We start from the raw sequence: 24,146 nt of genomic DNA on the forward strand, positions 1-24,146 counted from the left end.
TTCAAGACTTTGTACGTGCTTAAGATTCTTTTAATATTTACTAAAAGTATTTTAAACGATGTTATGTTGTATAAATATTATTTAAAAAGCTTGATATTTAAGTAGCATTCTGTAATGGTTGGTGTCAAATTTGTATGTATCCGGTGTAATGTGCTCCTGTGATAGTTTAAGTTTGTGTATGTTTGTTGTCTGAGGCAACGAAGAAACGCCAACTGTTGCATGCTTCACCCTGGATTAAGAGTGCACCAGAGGAGCACAGAGGGTAAGGAGTTTATGTGCAATCAATTTAACTAATTTTTATAAAATTTCTGCTCTTGACTAAACCAGAAGCCGGTTTCCCGGACGCTGCCCATGGGTGGTGCTACGTACAGCCACTATAATTGCCTCGCTCATCATACGACACATTGACTTTGCTATTCACCTTTTTAAAAAAAAAAACGTTTTGAAAGGTTATTAGATTGATTATTCGTATAAACTCTTATAAATTAGAAGTGGTTTTAAGGGTTAGTCGCTAGCGAGTTGGGTCCAACTTGATCAGGCGAACCCACGCTTAAACTTCGCCCCAGTCCATGTAGAAGATAAGGGACAAAAATAGAATATGCTCGATCTTTCAAAACAGAACAAAGAAATAGATTGTCGTATTAAGCAAAATATAGCGTTTTAACATATATATGTAGTATAAACTTTTTGTGACATAGATGTTAAACGCTCCCTGGAAACTAATGTGTGCTTGCGCAAGTCAGCCACGCATGTCCGAGGCAAGCTTGTACAAGTACACACAGACGCTCAATATTTCGGTTGCTGGGTTGTCCACTAAACCTAGTTTTTGACATTAATATGTGTTCAACGTTATTAAGAATTATTTATTAACTCATATGATGAGATGTATGATGCTTAATGGAAGAGGGACAAAGGTCAAGAAGAGAGCCTTGATACATCAATAAAATTCGGATGTGGGGCAACCCTGTCTTCCTCATCGGTTACGCGTTGGTTTTAGTAGATGTTGGGCGATATTTCAAACTCGCCGCAAAGGAAGTCACGAAAACACACAAAAGAACCCGAAATGTGTTTTCAAATTTCTTTTTTGTTACACGATACCATGCATTTTTTTTGCACAAAAAATAAAATATTTTTTCCAGTTGTATTTTGTTCACTGTTTTGGTCCAATATGATTAAATTAGTATTAAATATAGTTAGTATTCACGAATGTTCTTAATTAACAGCATTTATATCTGTATTCAGAAACACACACATACAGATTAAATATTATATACACCAATTAAAGGAACCTAATACTTTCAACAGCAGGTACATGAAAATCAACATATTATTTATAAATCAGCCTGTAAAACACTGCATGTAAGAAGAAGACAGTCTACACCCTATTGCTGCTAATGTCATTAATCATGACAAGAAGTAGAGGTTAATAAAATAATAGTGGATTGATGGTCCTGTTTCAATTTTATAAGTGTTGATGGAAGCACAGATTTCGGAGATCTAGGACTACTACTTTGTTACATTAACATGATCCACAGTCTACAAAAGATATTTACTAATTAAGATAGGAATAGACTCTTGTATTGTAACATGACATTTAAATGTATGATAAATCACAGGATAAGGCCACTATGTTTGGCTAACAGTACATTTGAAACTGCTGAGGTTGAAAATCAGAATTCAATACAAAAATAGTTTTAAATAAATGATCAGAGATTGTTTGAAAGGACTAACATGATAGTGCTTTTCAAATTCCTGGATTAATGGTATCAAGATATGCTTACAACACAGAGGTCTTTACACAACACAGAGGCAGAAGACAATAATAGAGAAAAATCTGATGGTGACATCCATTTATTTACATTATACTAATGGAACAAAGAAAAAGGTGGTTTCTGTTTTAATAACGCGTATGAGCCGACTTACACTGTTCACCTGTTGAACTATATTTTTGTAAAAAAACTTCTCACTTCTTTCAACATCTGTTGACATGACTTTTCAATCACCGCTAATAACCTTTAGCAAAATATTGCACAGGGAGAATGCTGAGTACAGCTGCCAACACCATGGCAGACACTTTGTGGATCATGCCTAGTTCATATTATTAGGATTTGTAGAGTTTTTTGGTGCATTTTATTTAATGGACTTTCAGTACTAAACCATATTGATAAAATTTTAAGTTTTATATGTTTAGAAGATGCTGCTTCATTGGTAATTAATTTTCACAGTGATTATATCAGCATACATCATAATAAAATATATCTACCAAACAAGATTTATGATTGAAATTTAAATTAGTTTATGATACAATGGTTTCTTACTTAATTAAAATCAATACATGGGTAGTTGAGATTTACAGCTTTGTTTCTTTTTATTTTGTTTCATCAAGGACTTAAAAATTAAGATCTAAAAGGAGGTATTATATTTGAAAATGCAAACAAAGTTGTAGTGAATACTGTGTCTGCCCTGAAGGGTTAATAGGACTACTTTCTGCAGAAATGGCACCACATTGGGTGTTTGTCTGGACTTGCCACAGTCTATGCACTTTTGTGGTGGGGTGAGATGACTTGGTCAGAATGGCATTGGTTGGTAGGCACTAGACTGCCAAACAAAATACACCATTGGTTGACACCTGACTAAAAATATGGAACTACCACAGGCTGTTTGAACCTACTCTTTCATCAATAAATTTGGGTGACAGAGCACTCATGGCAAAGCCCTATCTTTCATCTCAGCTCATGAAGCATGACCTGTTGCACATGGCCTTATGCATGCCTGTACCCAGCATAAAAAGCAAGAGAAAAGTTTTTTTTTTCTGTCAGTGACAGTATATTTAGAGAACTATTATTCTCTTCACTAATTCAGGAACCTTTAATAAAAAGTGATTCCTGATAATTTTTGAGTGTGAAATAATTACAATTTTGTTGTCTAGTAAAGGCAACAGCAGTGATATTAGCAGGTCTATTTTCATTCTGTGTAGTCTCTAGCCTTAAGTTTAACTTTAAATCCAGGTGGGGTTTGTTGGGGGTTTTTTGGTGCTACAAATCCTCAATCCTTTTAGAACATGGTAGATGGAGAAAAGCAGAATATGCGTAGTGGAGACTGCTTTACCATTGAACACTGCATAAAGATTGTACCCAACCAGAACTGCTGCTAGATTGTTAATCTTTCTTTTCATGAGAAACATAATATTTACTGTGCATCTAGTTAAGTGAAGTTCCTAACATTTTTGTTTCCTCCTTTGTCACAATGGACAAACGTGACACTTTTTTCCTCTCACGTTTTGAATAGGTTTGCCCCCACCAAGAGACTGCCTAACACTTTTTACTTTTTTTTTTTTTTTTTCGTTTTTCATAGATCATCCACCATGGAGGTGATTAGAGACAAGATCAGCGAATTCCACGAGTTTTATGAATGGGCCCATTCAGTCTCCGGTAAGAAAATGTTGTTATGAGTGGGTGTGCTGGGATATTTGATCAGGGCTTTTCCAGACAGAGCTACTTGTACTAGTAGGTTATATCTTGTGATGCTGCTGAAAATGATCGGAACATTAGAATTTTGCAGAGACAACAGCAGAAAGTGATATCTCACATGCTGAATCTAGTGTGGTCATCAGAAATTAGTTCCCTGGAACAGGACTTGCAGAGAGTACACAAATATTGTTTGAAACAGAAATTTGCATAATAAATATGTCCATTTTTTGACTCACATTTCAGTTGTCTATTTTCATTCAGTTTGTGCTGGGTACAACATTTTATTTCTACAGTGGACCTTTTTTTGTGGATCATTGTTCTTCCCTGTCAGGGAAACAAATATCTAAAAACTTTTATATTTCATGCTTAATTGTTGTGGGCAAGTGCAACTGCAGGGATTTTACCACCTGTTAGTTTATTTTGAACTTGGTAAATGGGATAGATGCTATCTGTTTGGCTTCTCAGCTGTTCTTAACTTGGATGATAAACTTATGGTCAGTTAATAAATGGAAATTTTATAATTTGTTTCTGTCACATTCCATAAAATTATATGTAAATTATTTTCAAAAATTGAGTAACTGCAAAACAACTCATTATTTTCAAAAGAATATAGTCATTAAATAAATATAAATGACAGGTTAAATTAAAAAGTTAATTTTTAAGAGTGTTAGTATTTGGGTGTTTTTTGGAATGGAAAATGTTTGGCATAAGGTGATGAAAGTATATTTGTTTTAATCAGCTGACAAATGTAGGTTTACTCTTGCCTTGTCTAACCACAGATGATCGAGTAAAGGACTGGTTATTTATGCAAGGGTACACTCCAACACTAGTGTTGTCTGGACTGTACCTGGTTGCAGTTTATATTGGTCCTAAGCTGATGAAAGATCGTGAGCCTTTCAAGTTCAAGTATACATTGTTCATCTACAATTTCATACTCATCATCATGAATTTTCATATATGTTCAGAGGTCAGTGGTGTTTATTTATCTTTTCTTTTGTTCAAACATCACACTGTGTATGGTGTAGACAGAATATAAAGGAAGTGTAAAAGTTTTGTTATCAAACTTATAATCACAATGACTGTTACAAAAGGAACATTGACATAATTCTTTCACAGATATCAGGAATCATTGTTATAAAAATGATTTTCAAAGCTAAGGATCAGTTTCTAACAGTTGAAGTTTAAGGAGTCGCATTTTCCAGAATTTTATTTGTAAGAAAATCCATGTTCTTAATTATTCTGAGGCAGACTTCTATTGTGACAGTTTTTTGCAACTGATCTAAATTTTTTTTACAGTTGTTTATTAACTCCATAGCACTAGGTTATAGCTACTCATGTCAACCAGTCAGCTATACATATGATCCTCGTGAAATGAGGGTAAGGTCATATTTCTAATATTTAAAAAAATAAGTATAATAAACGCAATATGCTGTGCTGATAATACAGTATATTTTTATGTCTTTTACCTTAGATTTTAAAATGTCAGGTGTTTATATAATATATATAAGATAAACATATATCTTTCCTTTCTCTTCTGACTCAATAACATGTAAGATTTATGTATATGTAAGAAGAAGTGTTTTTCTTCTTTAAACACCACAGAACCTATTCATCATGCAAAAGCGGCGGAAGATTTTATGTGCATAGTTATGTTACTTTTAAATGATAGCAGCAATATGTTGTTGCAAATTATTTCAATATTTTCAACAGGTAGCAAAGGCACTTTGGTGGTTCTACTTCTCGAAGTTAGTAGAAATGCTAGATACCATCTTTTTCATCCTACGCAAGAAGGACAACCAGGTGTCTTTTCTTCATGTCTACCATCATGCCACCATGTTCCCGATATGGTACATTGGGGTAAAATGGGTTGCTGGTGGACAATGTAAGTATATGTGGTTAAACCTATTAGCTTTGGGTTTATCATAATGAAAGCTAAATACACTGGATGCTTCTAATCAATTTGCTCAGATAGCAATGTTTGGACATTCACAGTTTTCATTTCTTTGTGTATTTAATTGTGTTCATTATGACACAATTTTTAAGCAAATTAAAGATAATGAAGTTTCTGTGTCTTCTGAAGCTAAAAATAAAAGTGCAATATGGATTTTTAAACAATAATGGCTTGATGTGTAAGAACATGAAGGAAATGATGCTGAGAGTTTAAATACCTGCAACGATCACCTACACATGGGTCTTGTGGTAATAGCTTTATACTAAGGATAAGAAACATGAGTTAAACTGTTACATCCTTTTCTTTTTTTTTGCAGCATTTTTTGGTGCCATGATCAATTCATTTATCCATGTCATCATGTACACATACTATGGTGTATCTGCACTGGGACCAGAGTACCAGAAATATTTATGGTGGAAGCGCTACTTGACCAAGCTGCAGCTGGTGGGTCTTCAGTCCATAATTATCAGTCTTTCCTTGTTTGAGATTTGCTGACTAGCATTTTTTTCTTACCTCTCATCTGTGATATAGTTCTGATAGATGCTACTTCTACGAAATGAGTGTTCATTATAATCATGCTAATCACTGACTTCATTTTGTAATAATTATAAATTTAATATTGAATTTTTTATTATTGATAGTTATTGATATAATTAACAACAGTAAAATTAAAAATTAGACAGAATCTACATCAGAAAAAAGTCAGGCAAGCTATGGTTAGAAACAAAAGAGCATGTTAAGCATACAAATAATAGAGGGCGCAAGTTGTAGGAAATGGTTTCACGGGCCTAATACTGTCCAGAATACTAGGTCTACAAACAAAGAAATCCAGAATATATGAAGAGATATTACATAAAGTCCTCTTTCAACTTCTTACCAACAATGTGAGGTGTTACTTTGATCTGAGGAGATGCAGACGCAGTGAAGCTCAAAATTTTATCTTTCCATCTGCATTTATATAAATTGTTCAGCACTGATGTATTGATAAAGCAAAAGAGTGTGACTGTTCAGTCAACATGCAGACATTTACCAAGTAATAATCCTGTAGAACAGAACTCACTTACAAAAACTAATGTAGGGTAGGTGGAGAATGTTGAAACAGTTCTTTTAGTATATAAACATTTCTATTCTTAGCTAAATTATATTGATTGGATTTAAAGCAGTGATGCCCAACCTTTTCTCGGCCTAGGGCCACACTGGACATGATATAAAATCTCGCAGGCCAGAACATGGCAGTTTTGCTAGAATCATGACATTAAAAATGAAATTGTTGTGTCTGGTTAAAATGAACAGACCAAACGTAGCCCTGTGGGACGTAGCTTGGGCACCCCTGATCTAAAGTTACAATAATTTATGTTATGCTTTGCTTTAGCAATGGACTAATATAAACTGGACTGCTGATGGTAAGCTGTCAGATCTTGGCAAGTCTTTTGAATGCCAGCATTCTGAACTACAGCATGTTGAGGATAGACCACACTGAACTTTTTAACATCACCAGTATACTTAGCATAAGTTAGTTGCTTAGTTTGTTCATTTTTGGCAAAAGCCCTTGAACTGCACTCCCCTCATCTTATTAAAAAACAAGGAAAACATAACAGACCATAAAAGTTGAGGTTTTGTTTTTCAATACCTTTGTCAACACAAAAGCTCACATCTGAAACTGGAAGATCGTTTTCTAAGCCTTCATTCTAGAAGTCAATGTGGAAAATTCATCTGCCAGCAGTCCATTCTATATAGTCCTTAAAAAAAGGAACTTTCAGATTGTCTCTTTTGGCTTAGCAGTGTGTCATTTGTTGAGCATGTGACTTATTTGCTTATTATTTCTTTTTGCATATGTACACTGTATAAGTAATGAAAGTGTGACTGATATATTTTTACCAGATGAATTTAATTTTCTGGATTTAATAAGCAAACTTTTCTTAAATAACTTACAAAATAAACCAAAAACAAAATCATGGCTTTAGTGAGTGGCTGGACATTGTTTCTTGTGATTTATTAGCAGTATATTTCTTTACACTAGTTCATAATTATTTGCAGAAATATCCATTTCCTGGTTGTAAACGTTTTTCTTACATCTAGTGAAGGTGCTGCATGGAATGTTGTATTATGATTAGCCTGTTGCAAACATCCTCAGGCATATACATTGTAATAAACATTTTCTCTTTCTCTCTTTTTAAGACAATAGTTAAAGGCAAGAGGCATGTGTGATTTGGGTTGCATTTTCCACCGTTTTGTCAATATTTTTGTTTATCAATGCATGCATATGAACTTTATGCTAATATTTGTGCTAAAGAGCTAATTTTAAGAAAAAAATCATTTAACTCAATTGTGGCATCATATAAGAAATAAATTTCAAGGTGTGTCCCTCTAAAGAATTTATTTGGCTTTAGAATGCAGTAGTTCCTTGCCTAGAGCAGTCGATAGTTCTGGAGTTTAAAATTTTCAAGGCATGTCTAACTGCTGGTCAGTAAGTGCTCAAGCCCAACAGAAATTGGTATTTCAGTGCATCAGGATTGAACTAAACTGAGCAGTTGAGGAGGAGAGTGAAATTTTTCGGGGGTGATGGTGGTGGTGATGAATAATTCCTTTCTGAACATATTTTCAGAGGTTGGGTATAGTTGGTTTTTTTTTTTAAAACAAAAGCATGATGCTTTGAAATGCTACTTCCCAAAGGACGAATATTTGCTGATGCTCTTTGGTTATGTTTACAGGAATTTTTTTTTCACTCATAAAAGACCAGTTCTCCAAGGGAAAGAACTGCTGCATTAAAATGCACAATGATCTCTATAGTTACATTTCTTTAAATCTCATTCCTTTTGAAGGAGGAAAAAAATGGCGAGAAAGAAGAAATGTGTCCTTTTTCTAGTTTGCATCCAGCTGAGATTCAAATGCTTTAGAAGCTGTTATATATGGTTTGATGGTGAAAATGATGAATTTGAATAGGACAATAGTAATTACATTTAATTTAAAAGTAATAATAAAAACTGATGCTGTTTAAAATAATAGGTTCAGAGTGAATTGCTTAGATCTGAAATACTGTCATATGGTGGGTTATTTTTCTCCCTGACAAAGCAAAAAATATTTTTTGCATTGGATGTAACTAAAAAGGATATAAAGATAAAGGCAAGAACAGCAAATATGTTGTCACAACTGAGTTAATGCTGACTTTGCATGTAATTGATGTAGCATCTTATGCAACAGAGCAATAGTTTAAGATGAAAGTCTGAAGAATGCTTAGAATATAATCTCCTATCTTTATCAGTTATTCTTCTCTGTAGATGGACTATTTCCCTTATTTTAATTTTCTATTCATTTTGGTTTAGTAGTATTGCGCTTGCATGATTTCATGCTTCTTTGGCTGCTTATTAACTGGCGTGTAAATAATAAATAATTGGCCTTTTAATTTTTTAATGTTTCAGGGATATCTGAACATTGTTGCACTAAACTCTAAAGACTTCTTCCTAAACTTATTTTAACCATCATCATCATCGCTTTTTTTTTTTTTTTAAATATATATATACTAAATGAACATCTAACAAATTTCTTTAAAGCTTTGCAAAACCAAGGTTACAGAGTCTTTGTTTGATTTTAGGCTATATTTAGTATTATAAAATATTAATATCTGTCAGAATAGACAAACAGAGCAATAAATACGTGAGAGAAGTAACTGGTTGGGGCTTTTTTTCCTTAAATGAAGTTGCTGTTAAATGTATAAAGGATTCAAGTTTTAAAGCATGCTTAATCATAAAACCTTGGAGCATGCTAAATCATTTGCTCTGTGCATAACCTTAAAAGGAAATGCATGTATTATCTTCTACTTCTGCTAGGCATGAAATGCTAACTGCCTGTATCACACTTGCCTCTTGTTTTTCTATCTTGCCTTGTTTAGCTTCAGTTCTTTGTTGGAATGGTGTATGCCATTCAAGGCATCATCCTTGAATGCGAATTCCCGATGTGGATGCAATGGGCAGGCATTGTTTACGGCATCACAATTATTGCCCTCTTCATCAATTTCTATATCCAGGCTTATATCAAGGTAAAGAACACTTGCAGGTTTTTTTGTACCTTTCTGTTCATCTATAGATTCAGTTTGTTATGGGCATCACTCACGCCATTCAGTCATTGGTGGTTGGCTGTGATTTCCCCGATTGGATGCATTGGGCCCTGATATTTTATGCTTTCACCATTTTGATGCTCTTCCTGAACTTCTACTTCCACGCCTATATCAAAGCGCAGAAGAGAAAGGTAATAACAGTTATCTAAAGCTAATAACAGGTATCTAAAGGCAATAACAGTTATGTAAAGGTAATAACAGTTATCTAAAGGTAATAACAGTTATCTAATAATGTTTCTGATCATTGTATTTCATTATTCCTACCCCCTTTATAGTCAAGCTCATAATTTTTACAAGTGCAGATGCTGCAACTAAGTCAAGATCGAGTACCTTGTTCTCGTCTCTGTATAGGCTAAAATACCATAATAATAACAGGCTGTTTGTACCATGCATCATCTCAAAGTTCTATGTGCCTTAAGATATATACACACACACACATAATCATTAGCTTGCATGTAAATTTGTTTACCTAAAATTTTACAAGTTTGAAGTAATACATATTACTTTCTTTTCCTGAAGGAAAGCAAAAATGTAGGCATAAAAAAAATCTGCTGGTATAATAGAATTTATCTAGACTATTTTCCCATTGTCAAAGTACTGTCATGGCCAGTCCAAAAGATAGAGATGAATAAGAAATTCCAGCTTAGACTGTAACTGCCAGAGCTGGATGAGTTTTAGCTGCATTGGTTGAAATCTGTTCTGGGTTGAAGTGCATATTGTTTTCAGTATTAGTATGCCCATACACATTAATATTTCTGCATACTTTATAACCCTTAATAAGCAGATCAGGAATAAGTAGACTGGAGAAAAATGTTTGCTTCATTTCACTACCAAACTGCTTGCATATGTCTTTATTAATGTTTGTTAAAAAGGAGTATTGTGGTGTACAATTTTGTCATCTGCATAAATCATATATTCTCTTTGATAAGTCTTAATTTAATTTATCTTTTGTAATAACAGGCTGACAACAAAAAACTCACATCTAATGGAAAACAAGCAAATGGATATGTTTCTAATGGTGATACCAAGCTGCCAAAGCAATGGAAGGCTGAAGCTAAGAAAGACAAGTAGATTATAATAGATGATGGTGTACAACAAAGTTTTCAGTCTAAGCAGTGTTGTACACAGAAAAGCCGACATCAGTATATATAAAGTGACAGATGTTTCTGTGGATTTTCCATTATTATTATTTTATAGTTTTTGAGTGTTTGAAAACTTAACTATTTAAAACACAGGTTCTGCTGAAGATTACACTGTATTTTTCACCACAAGAAATAATGCTGCTTTTCATATGAGGTGCCATGGCATTAAATGTAGAATCTTATGTCTCTACACAAACTGGTCATACTTTGATGTTTTTGTTACTATAACAATTTTTTAAAATACTTTATTGGTTTTATCAAGTAATCTTGCAAACAGCCTTAAATTCCCACTAAATCCCAGTCAATATTTTAATCTGGGTATTGTTTCATGTCAATTAATGCTCAGGGTTTGCATATCATTTTCAGAGAATGATGTGGAAAATTCTTAGGTTAAATTTCTAACAAATTATTCCTTTCCTTCCAGAGAAATTGGCATTTGTGTACATGTTGGTATAGTGGGTGTGTGTGGACGCACATGCACAAGATGTGCAGGAAAGATCATATTCCACTGTAATATATGCAATATTTATCACAGAATGTTTGTGAAAATCTGACACTTTGCAAAATTAACTGTGAAAACTATCATGTTAATGTCGCATTGTTTATTAAATTCGATTGCATCTTGTGGATCCAATTAGTTTTGTTTCATTTCTTTAGAACTTTGTTTCAAGAGCCAAAAAACACATCATTTCACTGTCTAATTGTAACTAACAGGGCCGTTGGTTACACTGTAGTGAAATATATAGACATAATGTTACAAAAAAATTTTTAAATCATGCACCTGCTGTATCACTACTATGGAATCCCAGTTTTACATTTCTAGAAGAAGAGAGGCAATATGCTTTTAACCAATGAAATAACTTTTGTCTTTTTCACTTCTATTTATTATTTTTCTTGGAAATAATATATATTGAAAGCATTCTCCAGTGTAAAGCGGTTTTGTTTTGCAAACATTTTTTGGTCTATTCCTGCTTTATTTTACAAATAAAGATCAAAAATGCATTTGCATCTGTGAGTCACCAAAACCTTTTGCATCCTTTTCTTTGACACAATTACTGTGACCAATGATCTAAACAGCAAATTTTTATTAGAACGCTTACTGCATAAACAACCTCAACATAAGTTTTAGGGGAAGTGAAATCATTTTTATCATCTGTAAATATTAAGTTTTCTAAATTCTTCAGAAATGGTCAAAGTTGCCCATATTTATCATTTTCATTCCATACTAGACATCCATGTCTCTAATTTTTTTAACATACTCTTAGCATGTGAAGACTCATAATAAGAGCAGTCTTCTCTTTTCTGATTATTTAAATGAACCACAAACTGCTGTTTTCATTTTTGTAGTTTCTTTTCCTTTATTTTTGCAAGGATGTCTAAAATTTACTAAACAAGCATTTAACTCTCAATGTACAAGGAACTATTGAATGGTATTGCTTGCATATTGTTGCCTTTTACTATAAGTTTGTTAATATATTTGTTTTTGTTTGTTTGAATTTTTATTTGGTAAATCAACAGCTGTCACAGGATTTTGTGTGCCAAACAATTATGATGTCATTGAAAGTTTTAAGGAATAATGGCATAATATGTGATGCTCTTTTGACCAGATTCCATTGCAGATAGTGTGATAAAACCATAACCACGTGTCTGGATCACAAATTAAAATAGGGATGCATAATTTGGCAGTTTCAAGAAAACGCGTGTTATGGCAATTTCCATGACATCTTTAATGCTTATAGCATTTTTTGTTAACAAAGAGAGATTTTTATATTTATAGACAAATTCAACAAACTTACGTTTTAAGGATGTGTGCATGACTTGAGGTTTGATTCTTAAAATGACTTCAGTGTTGTGCCAACTTTTTAATTCTATTTGCTTTTATACAATCTATTTCCTCTGAAATCACAACTGACGTGATTTCCAGCATACCATATTTATACATACATTTGTAAAAAGTAGAGAAAAACAGCCCCCATTCTTCCTTTCAGGCTGCCAGATAAGGTCATTTTTCCAGCAAAAAAGTTTATTGCAAAATGCACCTATAAGCCTTCACTGTAGTCAATAATCAGTTAAAATAATGGAATTTAATCTAACTGTAACCTTTTGAATACAAACATTTCCCAATTATAAATTTTTTCTTCCATGTCATTAAAGTATTTACTGCATTATTATCCCGTACAATCTCAATGTATTTTATAATTGCTTTTTAAGTACTAAGTAAATGAATATTATAATAAAGTGTGCCATGAAGTTTAACTCAAGAGTTGTTACACTGCTAGTTCTATTTGTAAGAGTAACATTTGTGTTTGGTTCTAAAATCTATCTGCTGTCTAACTGTCTTTCACTTTTTGTGGATGCATGCATACAAAATCATTGGACTGACAGAAAGTGATGATAGTACATTAAGATATACAAGCTTGACAGAACTGAACAAACACTTCTACTTATATGTATATCAATAACTTGTTTTATTTTTTCTCCAGGCACTTCTAAGCTTGTACAAAATAAATGTGAAAATATGATAATAGCTATTTTACTGGATGGATACAAAGTACAGTCTAGCACTTTTCAAAATCCTTATGTGGGGTTGGGGGGGAAAGAGTAGGTAAGCATGTGAGTGTGTTGCAGAGAATATACAGATGATCATTTAGATGACTGAAAAAGTAACTATTTGCTGGACTGAGTTACCATGGATGGTCCTGTGGATGACGTTATTTTTCTAATACATAATCATCAGGAGAAAGCAGCTTGTGCCTCTTCAAACAATCATCTAACCACTGACTGCTGACAACATAGCATTTGTGGTCTCCCTGGATTTTCTTTAATGCCTGCAGAAATAAATTATACGTACAATTAGATGTACATATGTGCAGAGATTATATGGATACATAAATTATTCTGTCGCTGTAAAAGATTATTAAAATACTATATGATTAATGCAAATAAGATGCTCATATAGGCTGTTTTCTAATAATAATGCAACACACACAAGTGCACATACTTAGAATTATAAAATACATGCTTATGCAAATGTTCCTTCTTCTTGCTTCTATCCCACACACACAGAGTTCTTTTATTCCACATTAGATACCTCTTTGTCCGTCTCTGCGTTTGCCACAAGATGGGTTGTACTACCGTGCACATAGGCATCAACATCTCCATCATAAGTGTTGTGTTAAGAAAATTTAGAGCACAAAATCATGAACAAAAATTTAGGGCTCTTTGATATACATGCTGTTTATATAACACAACTTTGCAATACGCAATAATTTGAAAATGTATTTCCTTGAAAACAACTTCAAGCTTTGGAATTTTTTGTTCAAATAAGCTTTGTCATCAAGATCAACAGCTTCATTTACATGAAAAGGCTGAATATTCTGATAACTGAACAGCAAGGATATGCAATGATATAGCGCTTGTACTTTGTCATTGTCTCTGGGTCCATGTTGTACAGGTGAATTGCAACACCTGTGAACAACTCAGGCAATGCTGAGGGTGCCATGCTGGAAGTGCTGCTGCCATTGTTCACAGATCCAGATGCCTTCTGTACTTGTATACTAGAGTCTGCCTCTGAGTTGCTGTTTTTCACCTTGCCCTCAACAACTTTCGCAACTAGACCAAGGAAAGTGATAACAATCATGTTCATTTGTTTTAGGCAAAGCTGACAAGACAACAGAATACCATTTTGCGTCATTAACTAATTCCTTGGCATACAGCAAAGATTGTTTATACACAAAGAAATAACCCTGAAATTTACATGCGAACACGTGTATATTTTATAGACAAAAGTATTGCTGATTACCTTTTGCAGGTGGCTGAGGTGGAAAACCAGCACCCTTGTGCTTTAAGTTCTGTCTTCGAGGAAAGTAGTAACTAGCATTTGTCAAGGAAGTAAGCCATTCCAAATAAAATGTTACTTGGCTATACTACTCAACCCTAAACAATCCTAAAGTATCAAAACTGTTTTTGTTTACCTATTCCTGTCTAAAAACAGAAAGGGTGTAAACAGACTTATCTGCTTTCATAATACATGTTTTGTAACCTGAGATTTATTTTATATTAAATAGAGAAAACAAAGCTAATACACGAAAGAAAAATATTCCCAAGAATAGGCAGTGACTCTGCAGGAAAAAAACCTCTACCAGGTAAACTGTTCTCTCAGAATGAAATAAATAAGTGTTTCATGGCAAGATACATATAAGTTGGAACGCCCTTTGATGCTAGTATTTTGTGTATAAGCCTTTCAGTTCCATACCAGTTGAAACCAGGTGTGTCGTGGCCAATACGAGGTAAATGCACACTTGCTGAAGATTCAGACAAGAGAAAAGCACACGTAAGGCATCATCAACGAACAAAAACAAACTTGTGCACCTAAAATGATGGAGATAATGATATATTTCATTCCTTTCCTCTACTTGTATTGTTCATAAATATTTGTTCATAAATCAAGTTCACCACAACAAATTTTATTATCAATTTGTTTACAACATTTAACCGAATATTGAATGTTTCATACCTTTTAACTGTTTTGCTTTGAAGTAGACTTTCTCTAATCCCTCTTTAAGTGCCATCAGCTTAATTCCTGACAATCTGTTGTTTCTGTCTCTGGTCTGAGCAACTATCAAAGCCAGCTGTGCACAGACACATTCAAGTCTAAATGGGTAGACACTTGTAAACATTGAAAACATGGTCAATAAAATAGAAACATGTGTTATATGTTCTTAAACACCAAGGTAAATATTTTCATCTTTGTCATCTGCAAGTTTATTTCACGGTTTCAATACATGTATAAGTATCAAGTATTTTAAAATTACATAATCAGAGTGAAATTTAAAGCAAAAGTATTTGCTCACCATATCCTGGCCATCATCCTTTTCCTTATCGTCATCTAATGAAATTAAATGACAGTCTCCAAGCTTGAGATCTGAGAAAAGGATCAACACATTTTCATCAAAAAATTTGTATGGTCAACATCTTAATTTCACTTGCTAGATCAGAATTAAAAGCAAAGTTATTTTCAAAGGAATAGTTTTAGTTCATGCCACCTTCCCAATATCTCTAAGCTGTTGTCAAGATAATGCACCTCTAAACATTGAAATTCTCATCTTTATTTTTAAAAACAAAAGTCAAAACTATTCTTCCCTAACATCCCTAGTATATAGGGTCAAAGTCGCTCTCTGACCCCTCAGGTATATATATTTTGAAACTGCAGCACAGAAGTGAGGCTCTTGTCACCAAGACTGAAGACTGCAGGTCATGGGATTAGATCTGACCTCTGGCCTCATCTCATAGTTTACATCTGAACCTGGATAGTTTGCAGGTACATGTGGCCAGAGTTGCTGAGTTAGGGTAAAAACTAACAAACCTCTTTCTATCACGTGTCTTTGCAACTATATAATAGATAATACCTTGAACTGACACAATAAGGGATGAACATAGCAAGAAAGGTAAGGGTCATCCCCTAAGTTTTCAACTGTTTGGGCTTAAGGTATTAAAGACCTAACTTTTCAGATGCAACATGACTCATTCTTCTGATGAAAGCGCATATCTAAAGTTAAAAAAAAATTAAAATTAAAATCTGGCATAATGTAGAGACTGCATCTCATGTACTTCAATAGATGAGACCTTTGGAAAATAAAAGTATCCACAGTCACCATACATTCTAGATATATCATTTGATCAGCTTTGACAACTCACCATTTACTTTTCCAGCCAGCTCATATTGTGCCTGAGGCTTCAGAGATCGTGTTGATATTGCAGAAAAAAGACCTCCTCGTCCCCAGTATCCAGAATCATCTGAGAACGGTACATCTATTTATTTAGTTTAAAAATATAAAGAAATGCAATTTACATACAAAATATAAAAGATGCTAATTCATTTTGGCAGTATAATCCTTTAATGTCATTTTATGGGTGTGTAACTTGTACTATGGCTCTTGCCACCAATATTTCATGAGTCGCAGAAAAAACACATTTACTGTCTAAACACACAGAGCAACAGTTACAAATTTTAAATCATTAGAATGAAGCTGTCTAAATTACAGTATTATACAATTTCAACTGCTCTCCTCCTCCACATTAGCTTCTCTAATCCACCCACTTAATAAATTGTCAAAGATTACTAAGACCAACTTTTTTTTATATACTACTGCTCAGAGTTGAACATTCAAATGTGGTGTTTCATGTAGCAAAATCTACACATTTTTAATTCTAGAGAAAAAGACCAAACAAAATTCTGTGCTGCATCTTACTAAGTCCAGTGAACAGTTGGATATGGCAAGCAGAAGCAACTAACTTACCAGCACAGTGGACCACAATTCTGTCAGAAGTTCCTGCATCAAGTGGATGGGTCACATCACCCATCACATAATGTATTGATCTTCTTGGCTGATCCACATCCTCCTCTGATCCCTCTTCTTCAGCTACCTCTTCCTCATCTTCATCCTCACTCTCAATCATAATGTTGACTGAGGTGTAATTGTGCTTTTTCCAAAGCTCCTCTCTAGTTTAAATAAATGTGAAACAGCTTACCCAATCCAAATGTTCTCTGGCAGTGGTTTATGTTTTGCTACTTGTAATAGTCATCTTTCTACTATGCTGTATATCACTACATATATATATGTCTGGATGTGTATGCAGATATGTGTATTTATGTATTTTCTTTCATGAAACAACATACCTCTTCTTCTCTTTCTGTTCTGATAATTTTTTTGCTCTTTTTTCTGCTGCTTCCTTGTGCTGTTAGAAGTATGAATAAAAATGTCAGTATAATGCATTGATAAATCAAAATGAGACCAAGGGTTGTCACATAGCAAACTTACCTCCCCAATCCCACCAGATCCCTTTATACTATCAATCAGAAAACTTCTCAACTGCTTCTTGTAAGACCTGGCTAAAACGTGACTTTAATAACATCACTTAATTTATTATCTGAAGACAACAGAAAGATGGACTTTTTAAAGCTATGTCTCATTACTGGCTTCGGGGTCCTAATCTATGGTGCCAATCTCCCTGATAAACTGAGTCTATGCACTTGAAACTAACTTCACAAACTTTATTTACAGCTTATACATTCAATGGCTTGTGGAGTGCACAAACCACAGACATGCTGGCAAATGCTACACATGTCAAAACAATCAGTGAAACATGCTGACTAAAGGCAACAATGTATCTGACAATACTTGCGCACTCTCTCCATGCTCACTCTTCTTCAGTCATTCTTTCTGTCTCTTAACTCATGAAACATTCTGGGAGCTTATATACCATTTTCCAGGAAAAGCTAAAAACATCCAGTAGCTATCAGTCATGCAGGCACTCTCTCACACTGAACATTATGGTTAGCAAGGTTTATGTCAGTCGCGCAGGCACTCACACCTACTAGAAAGGTTTAGACAGGCCAGGTCAAAGAAGCATAGCAGACCCAGCTAGGTCAAGTGTGATGTCAAATATCCATTATTGCACTGCCAGTTACTAGGTGGTACACCACAATGTTTCTAAACTGAATTTGTAACAGCTGCCAGCCTACCTTTTTCCTTTGTGTTTCCTGCTCTTCAAGTGTCAACTGCTTGCGTGGTTTCCTGCTCAACTCAGGAAGAAGGTCAGCTAGAAAAGCAGTTCCTTTACCACGTAAAAGTCTTTCTGATGAGGCAGACTCCCTTTGGGATGTCTTCTCCACTGACAAAAATGTTTTACAGTTTGAGATCACAGGTGTTTAACTAATCTTTAGGGACACAAAAAAATAGATGCTTGTAAAGAGTGTATGTACAACTAAACCATTCTATTTTTTAACTCAGACAAAGCAAAAAACTTACATTTAATCAATGCCTCAAAAGCCTCTATGTCGCCTGCACTAGTTTCTTTTGAGTAGTCATGCCCTTCAAACATATATATGTTTTTGGGTGCTTCTTCTTTCGAACTTTTTTCCTCCTGTCAACAAAACATTAAATTATATAATAATCAAATCTCAGCAGGAGGGTCTTTCAAGGTTTTAGTCTCATAAATCTTCACACCCAATGACATTGATATATTTTTTCAACCACAGTTGGCACTTTTTGAACATCACACGCTTTCAAACATTTCATAATATTTTTTAGCAGAATACTTTTGTTTTATTGAATATTGAAACTATAACCTCTGCATCTTGGATTATGCCAGTGTCTTCTGTGGTTTGCCACTCTCCGTTAACTGTGGGGCCTAAAATGCGAGAAAATTCAATATTCTCATCTGGGGTGTCATCACTTAGTAGCTTCTCAACACCAAACTTTAGAATATCTTGTAACTGAAATCAGACAGGTAGATCATTAACAAAAATAAATAATTTGATGCAAAAGAAAACACATTTTCTCACTCTGTCTCACCCACTCCAACATACAGGTATGCATTATTTTTTCTCTCTCTGTTTTGCTCACACACTTTTTCTCACATTTATACTTGCATGGGCACGCAAGTGTGCACACAAACACTACTAGCCTAGCAGATGTTACCCACCAAGCCTCACCTGTTTTGAATTCTTGACAAAAGCTGGTTTAGAAACAGACATCCCAGCTGCTGAAAACTCTCCACTCTCAATAACTTTGTCTGTAAGCTTTAGCTTTTCTTCAGCCCGGTTCAAAATAATTTGTTCCACCGTGTTTTTACCAATCAGTCGAATCACCCTCACGGGTCTAGTCAAAAACAATTTCAAACCAAGGTTTTGCCACAATTTCATTGAAAGCATCTGTACTCTAAACAGCTATTTTACAAAAAAGTACTTTGAATCTTCACGGAAAATTGATTTCACTTTTTACCAATAGATTGCTCTCCATAAACGTCTTCCTCAAACTGCAAAGACTGATCAATAATTCAATATGTTTAAAAAACAATTGTGCTAAGCTCCACACAAATATCACCAACACTTATTATACTATAAGCTGCAGAAAATGTAATCAGAAGCTATGAAATAATCAGGCCAAAATATGATTCAAGAAATTACAATAAGTTTTACAAAGTTGGAACTTCACATAAAAAATGTAAAGACTACAATGGAACCAGATAAATCCACCAAGTAAATAAACCCCTTCAACCTCAAGTCATTAGCCTTGCTTCTCTGGCACAATATGAATCGCATTACCTGTTCTGACCGATTCTGTGTGCCCTTGAAGCTGCTTGAAGATCATTTTGTGGATTAAAATCACTGTCCACAAAAATGACAGTATCTGCTGCTGTCAGATTCAGACCCTGTCCTCCTGTGAGTAATAGAAAGTATATAGAAAAGACAAATTCATATGAATTTCCCTCCATTAACACAATGATGGTGCTAAACAGCAGCATATACTGCAAATGTTCTGACATCACAGAAATAGAGTGTCTTTCCAGTTTTCCTTCTTCCCACTCTCCTTTGTGTTTGTGTGTGCAAGAAAGACGGACAGAGGTAAGAGAGACAGTAGGTGTATGTATTCTTATGCATGTGCCTTTGTCTGTCAATGCAAACAACCATGCATGTAAACTTGCGAAAACAAGGAGCTAATTCTAACCAACAAATTTATTTCATGAAAGTAAATTTTAATACCACTGACCTGCTTTGGTACTTAGAAGAAAGACAAATGTCTCGTCATTCTGATTGAAGTTCTGAACAGCAAGAAAACGCTCTTCTCCTCTAACTGAACCATCCAGCCGTTCATAAGTAAAACCTAAACCCCCCAAAAAGCCTTGTTTACAAAGAACCTGAGTATTTAATTTTATGTGCAAAAATCTTGGGGATGAGAAGGATAAAAGTAGTGATCTAAATCAATTCCTGCAGCAGTTCAGATTCCAATCAGGGATACATATTATCTTTAAGTAAGATTTATTTATTAGTTACTCGAAAATGACAGCTATCCATATCGAAATGACCAAATTCAATTTTGACATCAAAACAAAAGAAAAAACAAAACTAATCTTGGAAAATATGGAAAAGAAATTAAAAGAAAGGCCAAGAAAAAACGATTATTTCTGCACCTCGATAGCCAAGGTAGTCTTGCAGCACATCCAACATGTGAGTCATTTGTGAAAAAATTAAGACCTTGTGTCCAAGTGCATTCAGCCACTTCAGAAGGCGGTCAATCAGCATTAGTTTTGCACTAGCTTCCACAAGATGCTCACCCAGTTCAAATGGTTCTGGCTCCACACCTATGTTGGTCAAAAAAAAAAAAACTCATAAAGATTTTAAGTTGGCTGGCAGAAACATACCCATACACAAAGTATTCAGGAACTTTTGTACCTAGTCCAATAAAATCATGGAAAATATTTTGTTGCTAAAACAGGAAAGATCAAAATAAAAGATCAAAATTAAATAAGGAAGCACCAAAAGTCTTATACCATCAAAAAGATATGGGTGGTTGACACACTTCCTTAGCTGCATGAGAATGTTCATCAGATGCACCTGTCCAGTGTTAGGGTTTTCAAAAGCATCTGCAGCAAAATATGTGTGAAGGGGTATGACCAACAGGGTAAACACAACCTATAATTTAAATTTCCATCATGAATGCCTAACAGACCATTCAGAATCACATACACAGTAATTTCTCAAAATGTATCTTATAATTCATTTATATTTTCTTTACCAAAGACACACGAAAAAAGGAAAGAGATGATTAAAAAGTCCACCATTATGAACACAGTACATAAGCATTTATCCATGCACACCCACATGCAGACAGATGATCACACACACAAACTCTCTCAAAAACACACACAACACAATCATGTGCATACTTCTGTAACTATCAAATTATTACCTAAATCCTTTGTAAGAATGGCTTTGTACAGTTTCTTCTGTAGAGCACTAAGACCATGGTACAGCACTACATCAGATCTCTCTGGAAGGTCTTTAAGTACATTTTCTTTCTTTCTTCTCAAAAGATAAGGCTTCAGGAGTTCATGCAGTTCTTCTATTTCTATTTTTAAGAAAAGCAGAGAGCCATCAGAGCATCCAAAAAACAAAGTTTGCTTCAAACATCACTGAACAACTGAACTGGAGATGAAAGTTTTGTTGGTTAAACGCTAATTTTCCTTCTGGTTTACATGAACAGAAAATACCTTAAACATTATTACATCTGAACATCTTAATAATAATAATCTTGGATAGTGCAGTATTACTCTTATTATGCAAGTGTGCTTGCTCCACATGTAATATCTGATGAGAATAAAGATAAAAAGGAAAACTAAAATCAGACTAAGTCCTGAACACTTTGATAGGTTATTACCATTACCATGTGCATGGCTGTATTTCTCTACAAATGTGTCCACATGTCGAGGCTTAAACTTGCATCTGTCAATGAATGCCAGAAGTGAGAAGAGCTCTTGAAGATTGTTCTGAACAGGTGTGCCAGTGAGCAGCACACCGCAATGAAAGTCCCACTGGGAAGGCACACAGAGACAGTTCAAACAAACGGATGAAGAATTTTTTTTAATCTAACCATGAAAATCCATACATACAAAATATGATTTTATAATTTTAATTTTGGTAAAATTTCACATTGCATGATGTAATATTTATAAGTGAGATTAATGTATTGATGTTCCATTGTTTTTTTGTGGTTGAGTTGAAAAAAAACTCTTCATACTCCAGTAAAATTTAAGAGAAAAGTTTCCTAATAACTATGCACTCAGTATAACTTGGAAGTATTGTTGTTGTCAGCCGGATTGATAGTCTAGTGGTCTCTTGTCTTACCTTCTCAAGTGTCTGGTACAGAAGTGATTCACAGTTTTTTAACCTGTGTGCTTCATCAACCACAAGGACATGCCAGAACAAAGATTGCAGGAAAAGGGAGTCTTTCAGGCACACCTGCACAATAGTTCACTTTAGAAGTAATGAGACAAGAGTTATAGTGAGTGCATGCAAACAATACAAGACGATAGCTGTTTTGTTTGGTTTTTTTTTTTGCTAATGTGGTCATTTGAATATACCTTTATCTACATAATGAGATAGTATTTCATGTAGTTGGCCAAAATTTGTGATAGCAGATAAGCATACTTAACGACATGTTTTTTAGGGCTCTTTTGTGGCATTTGTATCAAAGTAGTAGGGTTCTCAATAGCAAGTAAAATCTTTACCTCGTATGTTGTTATCAATACATCAAAGCAGTATGTCTGCCCTTGCTTGGACTTTTTAATTGTATTGACAAGTTCAGCACGGGTTTCTTTGTCTCCCACATAACTGATCACTTTCAAGCCTGGAGAAAATCTAGACAAAGCATTGATGTAACTGATGACATAAATTTTAGACCGAGTTAAGTGCTCAGGACTATGTTTGCAATTTAAAAAATCATCTTGAGGACCTTTAAGTTTAGTTCAGATATTAAAAGCCATCATAAACTTTAATTAAAATAATTACTACATGGTGCAAATGATACTGACAAAATCTTAGAACTGAAGCAAAAGCATGTTGATGAAATTTAGATTTTTGTGTTTTATTTTTATTAGTGGCAACAAAAACATTATTTAACAAGAAAGAAAAGCATCCTTGCCAACCTTTTGAACTCTTCTGCCCAGTTCTCTAAAACTGATCTTGGGCAGATAACAAGATGTGGTCGCTTGTCTCCACTTGTACTTGTTAACCAAGCCAACATTGCAATAGTCTGCAACATGATGCATTATTGGGGTGGTATGAAAATCTACAAACTAATTTGACAACAAAACACTATTTTCATATGAAATAAAAAATATGTATGTCCAACAAAATTCTTTTAAAATAAGCCAAGAAAAGAGACAGAGCTGGTTCAGTTAAGAAGTCTATTTTTTGTAACTATCTGATTACCTTGACATTTTTCAAACAGCATAAAGTTAGTGATGGTGATCGACAGTACCAATTATATATACCTGACATGTCTTGCCTAAACCCATCTCGTCACCTAAAATACAGCCATGATCGTGGCTGTAGCATTTGAGTAGCCAGTTCACTCCATCTAGCTGATATGCCCGCAAAGCCAGGTCTGAGAACCAACAATTAACAATGAAAAATATAAACAATGGAAGCACCTTAGGTCACAAGTAAAACACTGTACGTCATGTTCTTATACTTCATATGTTATAACTCTGAGACTATCAGTAAGATATGTTAGGGTTAGGTATGTAAAACTTAAGTATAAGATGTTGTAACATGCATCTATCTATAAAGAGAGAGAAGGGGGAATTTTACTTTTACTTAGATGACTGTCACTGTTAAAATAAGAATATCCAACAACAAACTGAAATTTAGATTCATGCACTGTCATCAAAACACGCACGCAAATAAACCTTCACATAAATATATATATACACACGCACATGTTTTTATTTGTGTTACAAAAACTGAATGTACATTTACCGCTCCAACCATGCTTTTTCAAAGATTCATTAGTAACAACACTCATGCTGGCTATATACGTCCGTAGTTGCACAATCGTATTCGACACCAAATTTCCGCCGTAAACAAATGGTCAAGAAAGACTACTCTGTTTTGATAAGATAGA

The 24,146-nt window shown here is 34.3% G+C and overlaps 2 protein-coding genes across 3 annotated transcripts; one reads left to right on the forward strand and one right to left on the reverse strand.

Annotated features, from left to right (window-relative positions):
• The first annotated feature begins 112 nt into the window (after positions 1 to 112).
• Positions 113 to 12,933, forward strand: LOC112558670 (elongation of very long chain fatty acids protein 4-like). 2 transcript variants are annotated; one of them, XM_025229249.1, is made up of 8 exons: positions 113 to 262; positions 3,355 to 3,431; positions 4,250 to 4,437; positions 4,767 to 4,847; positions 5,181 to 5,352; positions 5,738 to 5,865; positions 9,311 to 9,457; positions 10,496 to 12,933. In XM_025229249.1, the coding sequence occupies exons 2-8, from the start codon at positions 3,365 to 3,367 to the stop codon at positions 10,604 to 10,606; spliced, it is 894 nt and encodes a 297-aa protein (XP_025085034.1). In that variant the 5' UTR covers positions 113 to 262; positions 3,355 to 3,364; the 3' UTR covers positions 10,607 to 12,933. The 2 variants fall into 2 exon arrangements, with proteins under 2 accessions (XP_025085034.1, XP_025085033.1); XM_025229248.1 differs by lacking the exon at positions 9,311 to 9,457 and adding an exon at positions 9,505 to 9,666 and having other exon boundaries at positions 117 to 262.
• Positions 12,683 to 24,122, reverse strand: LOC112558669 (chromodomain-helicase-DNA-binding protein 1-like). Its single transcript, XM_025229246.1, has 25 exons — positions 24,002 to 24,122; positions 23,515 to 23,627; positions 23,167 to 23,273; positions 22,750 to 22,879; positions 22,367 to 22,480; positions 21,906 to 22,053; positions 21,432 to 21,590; positions 21,013 to 21,105; positions 20,653 to 20,823; positions 20,232 to 20,345; positions 19,787 to 19,901; positions 19,175 to 19,340; positions 18,809 to 18,955; positions 18,489 to 18,603; positions 18,203 to 18,351; positions 17,357 to 17,415; positions 16,977 to 17,179; positions 16,375 to 16,473; positions 15,531 to 15,601; positions 15,194 to 15,308; positions 14,873 to 14,981; positions 14,480 to 14,550; positions 14,079 to 14,289; positions 13,769 to 13,844; positions 12,683 to 13,505 (listed from the first exon to the last, which is right to left on the reverse strand). The coding sequence occupies exons 1-25, from the start codon at positions 24,045 to 24,047 to the stop codon at positions 13,389 to 13,391; spliced, it is 3,018 nt and encodes a 1,005-aa protein (XP_025085031.1). The 5' UTR covers positions 24,048 to 24,122; the 3' UTR covers positions 12,683 to 13,388.
• Positions 24,123 to 24,146: the final 24 nt, after the last annotated feature.

Source organism: Pomacea canaliculata, linkage group LG3 (assembly GCF_003073045.1).
Source record: "Pomacea canaliculata isolate SZHN2017 linkage group LG3, ASM307304v1, whole genome shotgun sequence".
Taxonomy (NCBI): Eukaryota; Metazoa; Mollusca; class Gastropoda; order Architaenioglossa; family Ampullariidae; genus Pomacea; species Pomacea canaliculata.